The 12922-nt window shown below is 41.2% G+C and overlaps 2 protein-coding genes across 4 annotated transcripts in view; both read left to right on the top strand.

The window, feature by feature from the left end:
* LOC124175527 overlaps nt 1–8505 on the top strand; it is a 65615-nt gene extending 57110 nt beyond the window's left edge. For all 3 annotated transcript variants that reach the window (XM_046555877.1, XM_046555878.1, XM_046555879.1), the window contains one exon: nt 3239–8505. In XM_046555877.1, the coding sequence (XP_046411833.1) occupies nt 3239–5683 (2445 nt within the window). In that variant the 3' untranslated portion in view covers nt 5684–8505. The remainder of the gene's footprint in view (nt 1–3238) is intronic.
* Nucleotides 8506–10355: 1850 nt separating this feature from the next.
* Nucleotides 10356–12347, top strand: LOC124176533 (tryptophan--tRNA ligase, cytoplasmic). The gene is made up of 3 exons (XM_046557941.1): nt 10356–10772; nt 10990–11927; nt 12068–12347. The coding sequence occupies exons 1-3, from the start codon at nt 10652–10654 to the stop codon at nt 12230–12232; spliced, it is 1224 nt and encodes a 407-aa protein (XP_046413897.1). The 5' UTR covers nt 10356–10651; the 3' UTR covers nt 12233–12347.
* The last annotated feature ends 575 nt before the right edge of the window (nt 12348–12922 follow it).

The raw sequence follows: 12922 nt of genomic DNA on the forward strand, positions 1-12922 counted from the left end.
ATTGTATATAATATAACACGCATATACGACGGGCGTAAAATTGTGCGGCGCCCTTGATAATAAGCCGGGATTTATTATACACGCAACTGCACCTTTAGCAGTCTCTTGCAGTTTACACAGGGATATGTGTTGTTGTTCAGTTTCACCCCTGCGTGCAATTATCCGCGTCGATTATCTATCGGCGTGTGAAATTCTTCCCGAGCGGCAATGTCAACAGAATTATTGGTTCAGAAGCAGGTGAGTTGAGTGCTTTGTGTTATATAACAATTCACACGAATCAAGTTTGCAGTTCAATTGATTCGGTCGCATTTCGAGTACGACACATATTATTGTCAATTTATATTTTCTTCGAGTCTCGAAGCACGAACGCAACATCGCGAAATGGTACGCTGAGAAAAATTTCATTTTTTATAGTAACTAGAGAAATTCAGTGAAGCATGTATCGTTAAAAAAACTGTTTAAATATTGTTGGATTTACGAAAAACGAAGTACACGTAACCATTTTGGGATATTGTCGATCCTTTTTTGGTAATCGCAGCGCAAAATCAGTTTGTGAGGTTTACTCTACTTTTTTAGTTAAATAAGGCTTTAACGTCAATTTATTGCTGAACAAGTATTAAATTTTCGCAACAGTCGCAAGAAAATATAGTAAAGGTGATCGTAATGAGAAAGAATAGTAACGGATACCAGACTTGCCGGTAACAGCTAGAAAACTAATGTTCATTTTCTACCTAGAACTATATTTTTCGATTGTGGTAAAAAATGAAAATAGTTAAGGACCGAGAGGTAACCGGAACTACAAATTTCTCTCTAATAGTGTAATAATTAAAAAAGGGTAAAATTCAGCTCTGAACATTCGACGATTACTGCTCGGCGGCTACTCGAAAGGAATACAGAGTTTGAGTAAGGAAGAAAACCCGGCTATTATCGGGGAGAGGAAAATGAAAACTTGGAACCCAGTGAAAGCACAAGGGACAGGAATTTCACACGGTACACCGTTAGCCAGTCAATTTGACAGTGGAGAAAGGTTCGGGCAGGATCTCGACGAAGCGCCACAAACGACTGGAAGGCATGAAACCGCGTCTGGAGCCGAAACCCCGATCATTCAGAAACTCCACTCGGATGAAAAGGGTAGCTAAATAAGCGAACGCCGTTCTCCGGCTAACTTAATATATAGTGTGGATAAAAAGAATGTATAGAAAAAACATTTCTTCCACCGCTGTATAAATTCGGGTAACTTATATTTATACGTATACCGCAAGCTCGTCCTTCTTGCATGGTAAACATTTTTTTCTATGTAACCAAACCTTTTTACTGATTCCTTTGCGAGGTAATGAAAAAAGCTTTTTTAGCACTCTAACCTCAAAATCGTGACTACGACGTTGCGATTTTTTGGCCTTCGTGGTAAAATTACCGCTCGAAACTCGTCCGAATAAAAAGTATCCATATACTCGTTACGAAATGTACTATTTCGTATATGAATACAAATTTATGCTCTCGGTTTTTGTTTACTTATTACAAGTGCTTTTTTAACGATTTTTATTCCTGTATTTGTATGGAAAATCAAGTCAAGAGTCACTGAATTGAATACTTCGAAATTCACCTGTAGAATATCGGTTTATTCTCATTTGATTGGCAATTTACAGGCTTCTGAAAAGACTGTAGAATTTTGCCGATAAAATTCACGGCTTACAATGTTGTCGGCATAAGAAATTTTACCCATCTTATATTGTATTTCAATCTGTGTATAAATTCGTGGCTTTCAAATCTTAAGCAGATTTCCACCACCGGGGAAAACTTTGAGACGACCATAATCGGTATCGATCGGTGCAAGCTACGACGGAAAACGAAAAATACATAATAAATAAGTCTGTGAGACTTCCGCTTGTGGATTTTACATATCTATACATATATATATTGTGTATAAGCCTGGGAGTCTCCACGAAGCAGAAAGAATATTTACCTTCCGTTAGCGGTACATTTGCTTCTCTACTTTTACGAGGTATAGTAAACCGTCATTCAAATGAGTGAATTCCAAACTCTAGACTAGATCATGAAAAGTTTTGATTTTTGTAAGCGGAAAAGGGGTAGGCTGAAGAAAATTTTGTACACTTTTCAGGGCCGCTTCTTTTCGTTTTTTCTATTTTTCATAGTTATGTCCCAGCATCACTGGCTATAAATTATAATAACAACTCGCGGATAGTCATATCATCATAAATTCGATCAACTATAATTATTTAGTCGTTGAAGGATGCAGCACACTTGATATTCATTTAAATTCCGTTAAATTCAATGAAAAAACGTCGGCAAGTCCAAAAGCTCCATGCGACTTTCCGACTTCTAGAAATACATTCACAGTCACCTCGTTAGTTCGTACGTAATTCACTTATTTATTGAACCATCTTCTTGTTTCTAGAACTAATAATAGCTTGTCAGAAAGTGATATGAAAATGAAGAGTCGACGACGAATTGATTGGAAAAAAAGATTTCAAAAATGGATACAGATTTTTTAAGTAATCTGACGACAAGAGTAAAACAGGTATAGTTTCACTCTATTGTGACGAAGTATGAAAATCTGAAACTATACTTGTGTCAGTGTGTACAAATAAACCGTTAACCTACCGCGAATAACAGATATCTGGTATTTCAAATCTAGCCACGTATATTTCAGCCAGCCAAAAACAAAACGCAACTCAAGATTCTTCTTCAGTAGGTACAACGATACAAACCGAGGGGTTCATCACTCGTGAAATCTGATGTGCACTTTTCCGGAAATCTTGTGAAATCTCTTGAAATCTTTGAAATCTTTGAAATTTTCTGAAATATTTTAAAATCGTTTGAAATCTCTTGAAATCTTCTGAATTTTTTTGAAATCCCTGAAATCTTTTGAAGTCTTCTGAAATCATCCGAAATCTCTTGAAATGTTTTAAATTCTTTTGAAGTCTTTTGAAATCCCATGGAGTATCTTGTAATCATTTGAAATCCTCTGAAATCAAATGGAATCTTTTGAAATCCTTTAAAATCTTATAAAATCATTTAAAATCTTGTGAAATCCCCGCAACCTTTTGAAATGATCGTAATCTTGAGATCACGTGTACATCAAATCGATGCGTGATCAATCCCTCGATACAAACCGATGTCACTGTGCGAGATCTTGGGAAGCTTTCGTCGAAAACGAGACGCTGAAAAAGTAGAAATCGTCGCTAAACTAATCGGTGGATGAACATTTCTGTTACAGACCTGCATGCTGGTCGACATATTCTGCGGGACGAAGATACTATCTGAATGGGCGGTAATCTGGCTTGGACTCCCGATCCTGGCCCACAGCGCGGCAAATCCCTGGATCTACGCGTTTCATCACGGCGAGATGCGCGTTGCCGCCGGAAAGATAGCTGAGGACCTGGTCGCCCTTGTCGGAGTGACGCCGAGTCGTTACGGATGTTCGCCGACGAGAAGAGGGTCCAACACGAACCTCGAGTTGGCGGAGGTGATAAACAGCAACGACGGGCACAGACCACGGCCGGAAGACTGCTTCGCAGCGAAGCACCACAGCGTATGCGCGAGCCGGAAGTGCCTCGAGATGTCGAGCAAAATGGCGGACATATCGCCGGAGAGAGACGCGGTCGTTGGAAACTCGTCGTTGGAGAGCAGGGAGGAGGACATAGTCGAGGAGAACATCCACGACCTGACCAAGATGCTCGACCCGAAGTACATAGTGGACAGGAACCACGTGATAGACTCCAACCACAACATTGACAAGATAAAGAACCTAAAGTACCTGCTCGATCCGACCTTCAACAAAATCCGCCACCTACGCAGACTGAACCACAAGAAGATGAGCGGCAAGAACTTCCCCAGGTTCCACGACCCGAAGTTCATATCGTACCAGAACCTGAAGAGCGACGGAACCCTGAACCCCAAGCTACTCCAGCTCAACACCATGTCCGATCCCGTGTTAAACGCCGAGAGTCCCGCCGTCGAGACGAAGGACTTCAGCGAAGCGATTTGCACCCCGAGCCTCTGCACTCAGCGGAGGAATTCGAACCTGGCCTCGATGTCGGACCCGAACCTGAAGGCGGCAGCGGCCGGAAACGCGGCCGATGTAAATCTTCGGGTGTTTCCGGCCTCCAGGGTCGCCCCCGAGAGTCACAGGTACTCGGTTCAGAGTCTCGACCACAAGTGCGATCACGGTCAACTGCACTCCCGGCACGTCATGCAGTGTCGACAGCTGATAGAGAACCAGAGGCGGCAGAACGGCTTCGTGAAACCGCAGCTGACGCTCCACAGGCACGCGGATTCCGTCAGCCCGATACGGGACTTGCGGTTTCAGAACTGCGTACCGGTTCACACGGATGACGGAATATCGCCGAGGCCCTGCGGCGCTCGGTTTTGCCACCAGCACCAGGTACTGTCCCCGAGAAAAATGACCATCACGACTAACAGGCTGGCCAACTTTTATCACCCGGACTCGAGCCCCGATCCCTTCAGGCGACTGGGGCCCAGTACGGATCCCACGATGCGGTTGCTACAGGCAAGGCAAAAACTGGAAATCCTGAAGCACTCGGAGTCCATAAACACCATCGAGCCCATGTCGCATGTCCGACTGCTCGAACCCTCCAGGGTACTGAACACCTTGACGGTGCCAACGATACACTCGGAGCCTCCCAGTCCGATAGACCCAATACCACTGGACCCGCTCAAGGAGGAAGAGACCCTCAGGGGCTTGGATTCCACCCGGTTTCCAGTAGTGGAACCCCTCAGGCCCGAACCGCCGGTTCGCCGGAAGGTTAAAAGTCCAGCGAGGCACTCGGACCCGATAGTCCCACCGGTTTTACTCAACTTTGAAGACTGCAGCGACATTCATCCTACGAACGGCATTTCCACCAACGGATGGGACAGTGATCGGGGGGGACTTTTCGACGGGGAAAGCCTGACCGATGTGCCCGTCGATTCGGGCAAGTCGAAACTTTCGGAGCCTGTTTTTTCCGAGCACAACTCTACCCGGCACAACTCCAGAAGACCGTCGGACTCCCGGTGGTCCGAATCCTCGCGGAGCCAGGAAATCCTCTCGAACATAACCGAGCATCGCATGTTCCCTTCGTCCTACTCGGTGAATAATTTTCAGAACTGCAACAGCGGCAGCGACCTCAACGACGTCGATTCCATCGACCCATTCATGTGCCCAGAGGCCCTGAGCTCGTCACTCCAGGAGTCCTTCTTCAGCGCCGAACCCTCGGTACCGGGTTCTGACGTATTCGCGTCCTTCGACGAGACCGACGAGATCGGATTTACCACCGATCTGCAAGCGGAGAGGGAACTGCCAGGAACTCAGGAAGCTCCGATCTGCTTCACCTCCTCGATGTCCACGACAAATCTCAAGAAGGTCGAGACTTCGGAGATCGAGACCCAGAGCCGGTCAACGGAGTCCGTCTTCAGGGCGAATATCGTTCCCGATACCTGCGCCGTACTGAGAATCGAACCTTCGATACTCAGGCTCGAACCGTCGATACATCGGAGCAGACCTCACATACGACCCGGGAAGGGGTACATCCTGAAGGATCCTTCCAGACGGACTTTGAGGCTTGCTCCGCTCGCCATTCCCACACCGACGGACATCTCGACGCCAACTTTTGACTCGGTTTCCGAATTCAATGGTGAAAATGGCCTTGGCGTTGGCGTATGAGACTTGCGAAGGCCCGATAAAGTTCCTTCATTTTTCCCAATCCTTCATAGAGGGAGAGCTTGATCCTTAGCCGTAATATCGAGAGTTAATTATACACCGAAGCCAAATGAAGTTATAATAATTTGACGACGGCAATCGAATCGAACGAATCGCTAATAACGAAGCACACGAGTCGCTTACTTGGAAAGTGAGCGAAACGATTAAAGAATCTGACTCAATCAGCACTTATCGACAGAATTTATTGTCATGGAATCCTTGGACGCTTCATCCTTAGTGTCATAGCTGTATTTTTCGCCCACTATCGACCGATCCGTCAGCTATTGTGAAGGGAATGATATGCAATCGTCCAACCCTATTGTAAACGGGGACGGAATATCAATTGTATAGAGCCTGTGCCTGCTGAATAAACAGATAACGGTTTTAGCAGTACCGAAGGTTAATCCGAAACCTAGATTCAGCGAGCCATTAAAATACATATTTACGATAAGCGGAACTCACGATCTGATAACCAATTGATGTAAGCCACGCGAAAGAACAATTTTGTATATTTCAGGCGCAAGGACGCGGCATGGATTTACTATTATCGAGGAAAACGCTGCAGTGCCAGCTGCAGTCTATTCTTTCCTATCGGAGAATTATGTAAAAGTTGACGTTCGATATGCGTGTATCATGCATGTGCAAGTGATTCGTTGGCTTCATCAGCGTGTCTGGTTCTATGCATAGGATCATCTGCATGCTGCGGTACATCAAGGTTCAGGAAATTTAAAGAACTCGGTGATCTTGAGGAGGACGTTGTGGAAAATCAAAATTAAATTTTAAGATGTAAAGAATACGTTATACACGTCGGGAACCTGAAACACCAACAAGATTTTCAAAGAAACAGTACCTTGATTTTTAAAAAAGCACCACAATTCTTGTCATTCCATTGAAGGTTTGGCTCCCATTGAAAGTCCCTTTATATTTCATGTATATCATATCCTCTTTGAAAAAGTCAAAGCCAACGGTTTTGAATGGACTGCGCGGAATTCAACACTGAATGGTAATTAATTGAAAAATCTCAACTTGATAATTTACATAGTGATCAAGGTGACAGCAAACACTGAGATTATTTACTTTCAGAGTAGAGATAGTGTATTTAAAGGTAAACTCTTGCGTTATTCAGACGGCAGATCCGACTTTGTGATAACTTGTTGAGGTGATTATTGTCCACAATTACCTTTTTTCTCCCACGACATGCGTTCAAAATTGAGCTAATTGTAAAATACGAGATGTTGGGTACTTTGATCAGTGATCGCGAAGTAAAAAGAATCCCCGCCAAGTTGTATGTATATATTGTCTATGTAATTGGCTCATGTGCATATAAGGGACTTATCCCAAGCGCATGATAAGTGATTATTATTACTATTATTGTTGCTATGAGAAAAATTTTGACGTCTAATTGCGGCAGTTAGAATTGGTATACATGCGTATGGTTCTTGAATAATTTCGACGTTTGACAATAAAACGATCATTTATTTGTACCTATGTAAAAATTAACCGATTCACGAATGATAATGTGTAAACCATATAGTAACATACCATAATAATATCTGAACAACGAAACTCGATCGTAGAGTGAGATTTGAGAAGCGTATCTGTTATGCGCAAAAACAGGGTCTGATACAATAACAATTCGTCAAGGAGATTCCCATTTTGTTCTGTCAATTCTCACGTAGTTCTTATCCTTAAACGCTTGCGGCGGTATAATATCATGTTTAAGGGAAAAAAGATGAAAATTTTTTGAAAAAAAGAAACGAAAATGATCCGCCAATGTCCCCCCCCCCCCCCCCCCCGCATACCGTTATATACGTGTACTTATAATACATAAGTATGTATGTACATGATATCATTTAGCTAGAAAGTAGAACAGTTCTAATATTAAATTGTTAATTATTATTACTATATTAATTCTATATCATAATATTATTCAAAACATTTCGTATTTGGAATTGAGAATTTTTGTAATAACATGAGCAACTTTTACCGTTACTAGCTGGAATCTATACAGATGTGTATATCCGTGTAACTCGTGTAATACATAGGTATGGTATACTGTTTACATTAAATGGAGTCAATTTGTTACAAGGGAGCGTGTAAATAGCTGGTGACAAATTTTTATCCGTGACGTCACGAGGTGTACCTGTACAATGGCGTCACGACCGTGCAAGGTTGGACTGTGATAGAATAACGTGTCCTTAGTGGAACAATTGTGAATTTGTTCGTTCAAAGAAACGATGCTAATAAAGCTGCTGTAGTGTAATTATGAGCCCATGTAGATAAAGTCGTACGTCGGAATTTCAAAAAATTTCACATATAATTAGATAATAAGACGCTTGAGAGAACAACTATAGAGACATTGATACTTTCGGTGCGAAGAAAAAAAATAAATGAATAAACAAAAAATTGTAAATCACAAATAAATTATATCCTGGTATCTATAGCGAATAGATTATGAATTCTAGCTGTTGAATCTAGCGTTGAAATGAACTATGCAGATTATACTCAAAGATTGCAAACATAGCGCGGATGTTATAATCACATTATACACATAAATACGCAAATTTTTTAACACATCCTGCATCAAGCCGTAATTATACTTGTATTATAATATTATTATTATCATCGCCAAACGCTTGACGATTTCGAGAACGGTTATTTTATTTTTCTAAAGTTCGACTAAAACTACACTGCGCTAGTTGATCAATATTTTAAGCTGCCAAATATGTGTAAACGTACAGTTCCGTAACATTAACTTGTTACCGTTCCATTAAAACTCGCTCAACGATTTTACTCTACTTGCTCCCTTTCCTCCTCCCCCCCCCTTCATCCCTCCGCAATCTTTCACCACACCCTCTCTCCGTATCTACGTTATATATTTCACACCCTCTAAGCAGTGATGAAAGGTCTTAACTCTATTCACCAACTGACAAGACTCAACATGCGCTGCAGTTTTCAATAGTCAAATGCATGCAAGTCTCTGATCCTTTTATACGCATACTATACGTATACCCCTAATGCAAGATGGTGAAACATGCCTGTCGACCCAAATTTCGATATTAAATTCAAGGTATATACCTCAATCAAGTTTTTACGTATAATTGAAGTTGTGCGAAGACAAGAAGTATCGTTGTTTCCTACTTCTAAACATTTATGCTATTCACAATAACACCTGTTTAAATATTGTTTAGTTAACCTAAGATCCAAATATACTTACACACTGTATTATACTTCATGTGATTACACTCCTGTCTACTTACCTGTAATATTTCATTCCTTGTACCAACATACCTTTATCTAAATTATTGTACTTGTCTACAATGTATACTTGTAATGCCAATTCAATATGAACTACTTTTTATACCTTGTACATTGCGTATGGATGTGATTATTTCTGTAATAATTGACGTACTATATGTTATGTTATTCTGTGCTATTATACATTTACCTACTCATGTACCTAAACGGCGTCTTAAGTTGATATGTTAATTGAAAAACTCTCGCTTAAACTCGATTTCTCTTGATCAAAGGGGACGAATTTTTTTTCCATTCCATGTAGCAGAACCGTCCGTCTTGTATATTTTGATAAAATGCCATCATTGTTTAAACAAATGGTAATAGGGTTGAAAAAATCTTGGTGTAATTGTACGCCCATGGTGAGAAGGAATGATCGAGTTATTGCTTGCAATTTGAGATGCTACCGTTCGTCATGCTATATTAATTATTTATATATCTTTACAAATTATAACTACATAAGCCTTGATATATTTTTATGAAATACAATCGGTTTATTAATATTATTATTATTCAAACCATTCTTTAGATACGAATTACTACTGACCTTATTTTTATTACAATTACTTACTAATGAAATGTAATTTATTGAATGCTGGAACGCACTTTTATTTGAGATAGATTTAAATCTGTGTACACGAAAGTTTAAGTGATCGGAAAATAAAGAAGTTTGATACTGTTGTGCCCTAACTTTGTTCGAAAGTTGCATTCCTTAGAACGTTTTGAAATTGTACCTTTGCTATAATATTATAATTCATAAGCGTTGGATCAAGAACGCGTTCTCCATTTCCGCGAACATGCCGATCTGAGTTGTCTCAGATTCCCATCAGATGGCGCACTTCTGTTCGGATTCCTAACCGTAGCTCTGAGCCGTTTGTGAGCGCACTCGTGCAGTTGCCGAAAATCGGCAGATCAGTGCGGATGGTGTCCGAGTCTCGTCGGTCAGTGAATTGTGTTTCAACTCAGTGCAATTTCACAATCAGTGTATTTTGAGAAAGTGATGACTCAGGTTTCTTTTCTCAGCCCAGTGCAAAATAGTGATAATGGCTAAATTGGCTGCGTTTTCAACAGACAAACTCATTCTGCTGCACATCCTAGCGCAAGAAACGAAAAGGAAATCTCATTGAATCCCCGCGGAATTCCTAACTCGAACCTCAGTGACCCGCAAGCCCCTTCAGTTTTGTTGCGACGGTAACGTAGATTTCCTATTATTAAGTTATTACGTGGACATGAATGACAGCTACAACTGCACTCGACCTTATTAACAAAACCAATAAATTACCGACGTACGTCGGTTATTATTATGCTGATAAGTCAAGTACAAAATCTGTGATATTGACAGTCGGTAAGGAAAATCTACAATTCACCTGACTGCAAATTACTCATTGAGTCCAATGCTCATTGTATGTCATAACAAACCGCATCGACGTATGAAGCACTGCACGAAGCCGCGTCAGCGTTCACTGAAAGCGCTGTGAAAGCGTGCAGCCTTCAATGACTCACACGCTCACAGCTGGGAACATAACCTACAATTAGTAGCGTGATCTGATCTGACATATGATTGATCACAGAAGACCGGAGTACCGGAGGAGAGCAGTATTTGATTACCAATTATTTAAATAATAGTTTAAAATAACGATGGGAGAAATCGAGATTGAAAAACTGTCGTTGGAGCCAGCCGGGGACGAAGAGGATGTAGTAGACCCGTGGAATGTACAGAGTAAAAACGATGCCGGAATAGATTACGAAAAATTAATCAGTACGTAGAACATGGATTAAAGAAGATGCTTAAATGTAAACAAAAATTAGCGTTCACAGTTTCCTGTACTGCATAATGTTATTATTCGCTTCTACACAATGGTTTATGTCAAACAGTACTGCTGGATTAGTATTGCATCATCTTGATTGACCGAACGTTTATCATATTCAGTATACCATTTGAAAAAAATTCACCACTTTCGTATTTTTTTTTCTAGAAAGATTCGGAAGTTCTAAAATCGATGACGAGCTTTTAACTCGTTTTGAGAAGCTGACTGGAAAAAAACCTCATCACTGGCTGAAAAGGGGGATATTTTTTTCCCATCGAGATGTTCATGTGATATTGAACATGTACGAGCAAGGAAAGCCCTTTTACCTCTACACAGGAAGAGGGCCGAGTTCAGAGTCCATGCACTTGGGTCACTTGATTCCGTTCATGTTCTGTAAATGGTTACAGGATGTGTTTAATGTACCACAAGTAATTCAGCTGACCGACGACGAGAAGTCAATATGGAAGGACCTGAAGATTGAAGACGCAATAAAAATGTCTTATAATAATGCCAAGGATATTATAGCATGTGGATTCAATCCGGAGAAAACGTTTATTTTTTCTGACTTGGAGCACATTGGAAATAATCCAGCATTCTATCAGAACATGATCAGGATACAAAGATGCGTCACCTTTAATCAAGTTAGGGGAATTTTTGGATTCGGCGACAGTGATCCAGTCGCCAAAATATCTTTCCCTCCGACGCAAGCGGCACCCGCATTTTCTAGTACCTTTCCATTCATATTTAAAGGTGCAAAAGTCAACTGTCTCATACCATGCGCCATCGATCAAGATCCGTACTTTCGAATGTCCAGAGACATAGCACCCAGGATAGGATTCCCAAAACCAGCTTTAATTCACTCATGCTTTTTCCCTGCGCTGCAAGGATCAAAGACCAAAATGTCAGCCAGTGATAGTAACAGCGCCATATTCTTAAACGACACTCCTAAGCAGATTAAGAACAAAATTAATAAGCACGCATTTTCGGGAGGTCAAGCAACAGTCGAGGAGCACAGAACACTGGGAGGAAATTGCGAGGTTGATATTTCCTATCAGTGGCTCAGGTTCTTCTTAGAAGATGACGAAAGGCTTGTGGAACTCGAAAAAGTGAGAAAAGTATTAGTTCTTGCTGAACTAATGAATTTATACTGGACCAAATTATTCATTCGATCAATGTACAATAGTTCACAAAAATTTCAAATATTCTAGACTTATTTCTCACACCTTCCAAAAATCATCTTTTCCAGGGTTATACGGCTGGAGAAATTCTAACTGGAGAGCTGAAAAAAGAATTGATAGAGGTATTGCAGCCTCTGGTTGCCGCGCATCAAGAAAGAAGAAGCAAAATAACGGACGAAGTAGTCAAGCAATTCATGGTACCACGAGATTTAGGCTTCATTGCGAAAAAATAAATAGCAAACTATTTTAGATAGATACTAGCATTATGAAAACTGATCACGGCTTCTGACATTTATACATTGCAAATTTTATTTATTCCGGAAAAAAAGTATCAATAAAACAGTTGCTTCAAAGTGAAAATTTTCACGATTTATGAATCCTGCTATGCACTATATTGATTCATTAACAGGCGTCTTCGTGTATATAGTAGAAACACATTTCGAACGTGTCTAGCGTTGAAATTTGCGCATGCTGTCACGACTCGATATAAATCAGAGCGCATAAACAGCGCTGCATCATCAATGAATAACTGAGAATATCACAGAATGCGTTCATTCTGTTTATTCGGCAATGAAACGGATAAGTACGCGCATGAGCTCATTAGAACCACGCGTCGTAGCGAGGCTGCGTTCACGCTGCACGGGTTCATTCAAGAAGCCCTAAGGCAGCAGCTGTGAAGGAGAAAAAACCGACGAATCGGATGGCTCGTGGCGTACGTACGAGCATTTTCAAACCGTCTACGTACGGTATGTTTCCCATCGTCATTGATACGTTGCATAATTGTCGCGTTATAGATAAAGCGATAAGATAAACGTTCGCACGGTGGTTAGTCGAACCCACGATACGGGAACGATAACGCGATTCCGAGGTGTTGAAAATTTAAGCCCGGAGTTCTCTGGCAGACGCGACGGTTTGGCCCGCGA

This window comes from Neodiprion fabricii, chromosome 2 (assembly GCF_021155785.1).
Source record: "Neodiprion fabricii isolate iyNeoFabr1 chromosome 2, iyNeoFabr1.1, whole genome shotgun sequence".
NCBI classification, from domain to species: Eukaryota; Metazoa; Arthropoda; class Insecta; order Hymenoptera; family Diprionidae; genus Neodiprion; species Neodiprion fabricii.

Excerpts from the sequence above, each read along its gene's own strand:
- LOC124176533 (XM_046557941.1), top strand. The coding sequence starts at position 10,652 with ATGGGAGAAATCGAGATTGAAAAACTGTCGTTGGAGCCAGCCGGGGAC. Across the intron at positions 10,773-10,989 it reads AGATTACGAAAAATTAATCA|AAAGATTCGGAAGTTCTAAA; the intron begins GTACGTAGAACA and ends TTTTTTTTCTAG. Across the intron at positions 11,928-12,067 it reads GGCTTGTGGAACTCGAAAAA|GGTTATACGGCTGGAGAAAT; the intron begins GTGAGAAAAGTA and ends CATCTTTTCCAG.